The following is a 6,000-nucleotide window of genomic DNA, read 5'->3' as shown; positions in this document are numbered from 1 at the left end:
TGTGATAAAACCTAATTCAGTAGACTGTAACACCAATAGTCAAATTGTAGTGAACAAGAACACCAGTGGGGAACAGTCGAATGTATTTCACAACAAATTACAGAACCCGTTAATAAATTCTAACAACCAGTATAGTAAATGCTCAATTTGTAAAACGACCATCAGTTGTCTCAAAATGGCCCACACTTTATTGTTTTTGTATTTTCATATAAGTTGCAATCTGTTCCCATTCTTTACTGTTCGATGCTCTTGTTTTTCTGCTACCAGATATTCTGTTCCTGACTAACGTCATATACTACTTATGTAAATCTAAGTAGCTCACAGAACAGAATCACTTACATCCAACCGCAGTCATGGTTCATTGACTAGAATGCACAGCTCATTCACTGTCAGTTGACTGCAGTCTCCTCTATCTCTTTATCCGGACAATAAACGGTTTCAAGTGATGTCTTCAATACTCACTGACAGAATCCTAATTAGTAAGGTACTTTGATGTGTAGTTCCCCAACATTTTTAAATAGATTTGTTGTGCCGTACTCCAGAGTTTTGGTACTCAAAGCAGATATTAGTCCATTTGAATTTGACCACAAAAAAGCATGATTTCTTATAGTACTTCAGTACATTCATTTGAGCTATATTTGTTAAGCTACTTATAACTTTTATTAGTAGTATAGATGAAATCTCAAACTTTTTACCACACTTCACAACAGACTGAAGTCTTTTGATTATTTAAATTAAATAATAATATTATTATCACAACATACTGTATATTTATAATAACAACACTATATACAATTGAATTTAATGGTTGATTGAAAATTTGTAAACAAGTGACATCAGAAAGAGCATTTTCGATTTATGACAAGATATACTCTTATGAATATGAGGTATTAGATTGATTGATTTATTCATTTATAAATATTTCTCTTCCATGTGTCCATTAAATGAATATTTATATGTATAACTTAGTACTAATGCAAATTTCAGTGTATTTAATAAACACTAATACTGATGGAAATAGTATTTCCATTATGAATATGCAAATAAATGGTATTTATAGTCTTTATGTGAATGTATAAACATTTACAATCCATGAATTATTACTTTTGCAGTTCACTATTAATGATCATTAATTAAAGAAGTAATTTATCCAATCTTTAACGAGTTATGACGTTTTGACAAGTATTTTAACTGATCTATTCAGAGTTTGTTTACAAAACATTTGAAAGAATAAAATGATATATTTAAAATCGTATGTAAAATTCATTCGAATTATAATTCCCATAGATACAATAATGGAGGATAGATAGATAGATAGATAGATAGATAGATAGATAGATAGATAGATAGATAGATAGATAGATAGATAGATAGATAGATAGATAGATAGATAGATAGATAGATAGATAGATAGATAGATAGATAGATAGATAGATAGATAGATAGATAGATAGATAGATAGATAGATAGATAGATAGATAGATAGATAGATAGATAGATAGATAGATAGATAGATAGATAGATAGATAGATAGATAGATAGATAGATAGATAGATAGATAGATAGATAGATAGATAGATAGATAGATAGATAGATAGATAGATAGATAGATAGATAGATAGATAGATAGATAGATAGATAGATAGATAGATAGATAGATAGATAGATAGATAGATAGATAGATAGATAGATAGATAGATAGATAGATAGATAGATTAGGTTAGATAGATAGATTTACGTTGTGATACACTGTTATATATTTCATATATAAATGCTATTTGGTTAATATTTAAATCAAAAATGTACTTTTATAAAACTGTGAATCCGGTAAAATTTGATACATGAATTTGTAAATCCATTGAATAAACCATGGTATACCATTTGAATTGATTGAATCTATTTCATCATTATATTCATTATATTGAAATAATTTAATAAATCTATTCATATAGAATAATAAGTTGTAAATTAATTTCCATGGTGATATAATATATGATGCTAATTGATGATTAGATATATAAGCAAAACATGATACTAAAACATTATCTACAATCATTGTACCAGTATCAGTAATTGGTGCATATAAACCAATTTTATATCGATTTTCATATTGTGTATGATTAATCAATAAAGAATTTCTTAATTGAACTGATATAATTTCTGCTTGGATTAATTCATTCAAATGATGAGGATAATGATGATGATGATTATAAACAAAAATGATTTGACCTTTTTTAACAGTCGATGCAAATACAGCTTTCTTATTCATCATTTCGGTATTATTATTATTACTATTTACCATGGTAGTATTATCATATATAAAAATTAAATGATCTTCAGTTAAATAAATACTATTTTGTTGTTGTTCTTCTTCTTCTTGTTGGTGTTCTCGTTGTTGGTGTTGTTGTTGTATTAAATTTGAATGAATTTGATATTTAATTTCTATTAATGGACTCCATGCATGTTGATCATAATCAAGGAAACCAAAAACTAATGTATTTGTTATATGACCATTTATTGGATTTTGTGTTATAATATAATCACCAATTTTTAAATCTTTCATTGATATTAATTGACCATTTGATTTATATACTTTTGATTCACTAGGAAAACAACCAAACCATTGAGATGTAACAATAGAATCTAAAAAGAAAAAAGAATTTTTTCGTGGATATGATAGTAGGTTAGTTGTTGAATTCATGAGTGAATTGTAGCTAGACTACCATGGAAAACCTGGAAGCATTGGAGTTCTAGTGAGAAGTAGTGACTAGTGGAGTTCGACCGGGTAAGTTGTGAGGTAGTAACTCACTGAAGACAATGGTGGATGTGTAGCTCAATTTCGTGGATTAGTTGAAGTTAGACATCAACACCGTCGCATGCCGGCCGGCTCAGTGGTCTAGTTGGTTAAGCGCCTGGCGTGAGACTGATCGGTCCTGAGTTCGAATCTCGCGGGGGGCAGGGTCACGGGTGCGCACTGCTGAGGAGTCCCATACTAGGGTGAAACGGCCGTCCAGTGCTTCCAGGTTTTCCATGATGGTCTAGTTTCAATTAACTCACGAATTTAACAATTAAGTTTAGTTATATAATTTTAGAATGATTTGAAATATTACATACACTATTATTTATTCTTATTTATTTAAAGTGGATGAATTATAAACGAATGTATTATGATAGTATTGAGATTTGCGGAGTTAATCTAAGGTAGACCACCAGTGAAATCACCGAACGGCTGTTCCATTTTAGTATGGAACTCCTCAGAAATGCTTATCCACAATCATTTGGGATCGATAGTATCGTGCACGATTGCTTAACCTCTAGACTATTTAGTCAGGATCCAATGGTGTTAATGTCTACGCTTAAAAGATAGTGGATATGCACTTCAAAAAAGTAGTATTATAGGACGAAACGGCCGTTCAGTGTTTCCAAGTTTTCAATGGTGGTCTAACTTGAATCAATTCGTGATTTCAACTATAAGAATGTATTTTAGTTTAATGGAAGTTACACAGGAAATACGGATATAAATTTATTTTTTTCTTTAATTCACAACCACATCTTCAACATATTTCGTCTAAAGAACTGTTACTCAATTATAACCGGTTTTTCATTTGTACATAAATAATATAAATAGTGATTTATGATTCATTTTATATCACCTACATGGTTAACACAAGTTCATAAAATAAACTTCAATAATTGTTATCAATTCATATTCTTCATGAATATATTATTTTAATAAGATTTATATCAGATGGGTTTTGTGGATATTATAGTAATTTCAATGGTTAAGATCATGAGTCAGTTAAAGCTAGAACACCATGGAAAACCTAGAAGCACTTGACGGCCATTTCGTCCTATTGTGGGACTCCTCAGCAGTGTGCATCCACGACCTCGCCCCCGCGAGATTCGAACTCAGGACCTATCAGTCTCGCGCGCGAGCACTTAACCACTAGACCACTGAGCCGGCCGGCATGCAACGGTGTTAATGTCTAACTTTAACTAATCCACGAAATTGAGCTACACACCCACCATTGTTTTCAGTGAGTTACTATCTCACAACAGACCTGATTGAATTGCACTGGTTTTCCATGGTTTTCCAGGTTTTCCATGGTGGTCTAGCTTCAACTGACTCATCTTAACCATTGAAAATAAGATTTACTTAGTTTTACAGTTTTTTTAATAGTGACCACCCACAAATAAACAATCTCACGGTTACTAAGTATGTTTAAATCTTTATAGTTTTAATATTGAATCATTTGAGAAATATGGTGATCTATTCTTTCAATTCCCAGTTCACTAAGATTAATATTGATGACAAATTATTCTTTTAAAGTCTTCTCAATAGTTGTTGATAAGTTCTGATGTATTTGTAGTGTCGGTTGTTATATTCAATCCATATGACTTATTCTAGCTTCGGAATAGGCCAATTTATCCATTCTTCTTGATTTATGTTATTCGCTTAGCAATCTTGACTGTTTTTATATGAGCTTATGTATGTGCACTTCTTATCCTATTCATCACATTATCTGCGACCTATTTTTATCTGGCTATAACTATTGGTTAAACCTGATTAAATGGAATTGGCTAACACGCCTTCTCTACTGAGCGCCATATCGCTTCGCTTGTATTTAATGTTCAATATTTTCGCCAAATTTTCTACTACACATGTGTTATACTGTCTTGTTGAGATAAATCAATTTTAGATTGGTTTAAGTTAGACATTAACACCGTTGGCTGCCGGTCGGCTCAGTGGTCTAGTTGGTTAAGCGCCTGGCGCGAGACTGATAGGTCCTGGGTTCGAATACCGCGGGGGCGAGATAGTGGATGCGCATTGCTGAGAAGTCCCATACTAGAACGAAACGGCCGTCCAGTGCTTCCAGGTTTCCCATGTGGTCTAGTTTCAATTGACTCATGATTTCAACCAGTGAAATCAATTTTTATGTTTAATTTTAATGTTAATTAATGGGTTATTATATTTTCCAAAATGAAAATTTATTTAATTGCTGACTTACTGATTTTATTATTATTAGGAAAGAGCTTTTGTAGAGACTGTAATAAGTTTAATAGTTGAATTTATGAGTCGATTAAAGCTTGACCACCATTGAAAACCTAGAAGCATTGGATGGTCGTTTCGTCCTAGTATGGGACTCGAGAGCAGTGTTCATTCACGATCTCACTAGCGGGATACGCACTGCTGAGGAGTCTCATGCTAGGACGAAACGGCCATCTAGTACTTTCAGGTTTTCCATGGTGTTCTAGCTTTAACTGACTCATGAATTCAACTACTAAATTGTTGACTATTGATAAACAGAGTTTCCGTTGAAAAAATTTAGTTCATTGCATCTTTTCTTAAACCATCATAAAGAATTTTATAGAAATGCTTATCTATTGAATTTACTATTCAATTGATTAATAGATCAGTATAGTTTTTCACTTCGACCAACTGTTTTGTTTTGTTTTCTAATGATACATAACTATCTTATTATAATCTTAGAACATGGTAAAAACTTTAACGTATTTTACTGTAAATGAAGTTAATAAACAAACAGCATAGTTCACTAATGAAAAAGAAGTCGAACTCTCTGATGACTTAATACTTATATATATGAAATCACCCTCAGTGAACTATCTTTCCTATTGAGATCATGAGTCGACCAATGTTACACCACCAGTGAAAACCTAGAAGCACTGGATGACCGTTTCGTCCTAGTGTGAGATTCCTCAGCAGTACACATCCATGGCCCCCCATGTGGGACTCGAACCTAGGGCTTTCGGTTTCACGTGCAAACGTCTAACTCAACAAACTTCACAACCCTATACTTATAATTATTATGTGCTCACTAGTGACTGACTTCAAGATGAATTTCATGGAGTTCTAGTGAGAAGCCGTCACTAGTGGAGTTCTACCGCATCTGTTGGGAAGCAGTTACTCGCCGAAGACAACAGTGGACGGTCGCGTAATATCGTGAATTGGTAGAAGTTAGACATTAACACTGTTAAATG

At 32.4% G+C, this 6,000-nt stretch overlaps 1 protein-coding gene across 1 annotated transcript in view; it reads right to left on the bottom strand.

Moving 5' to 3' along the window:
* Window positions 1–754: 754 nt before the first annotated feature.
* MS3_00008007 (uncharacterized protein) overlaps window positions 755–6,000 on the bottom strand; it is a 57,819-nt gene continuing 52,573 nt past the window's right edge. Inside the window, exon 3 of the mRNA XM_051216342.1 lies at window positions 755–2,643. Coding sequence (XP_051066919.1) covers window positions 1,790–2,643 — 854 coding nt within the window. The 3' untranslated portion in view covers window positions 755–1,789. The remainder of the gene's footprint in view (window positions 2,644–6,000) is intronic.

Source organism: Schistosoma haematobium, chromosome 4, assembly GCF_000699445.3.
Source record: "Schistosoma haematobium chromosome 4, whole genome shotgun sequence".
In the NCBI taxonomy this organism is placed as follows: Eukaryota; Metazoa; Platyhelminthes; class Trematoda; order Strigeidida; family Schistosomatidae; genus Schistosoma; species Schistosoma haematobium.
The sequence above is the reverse complement of the archived record's forward strand: the minus strand, read 5'-3'. Positions and strand labels throughout refer to the sequence as shown.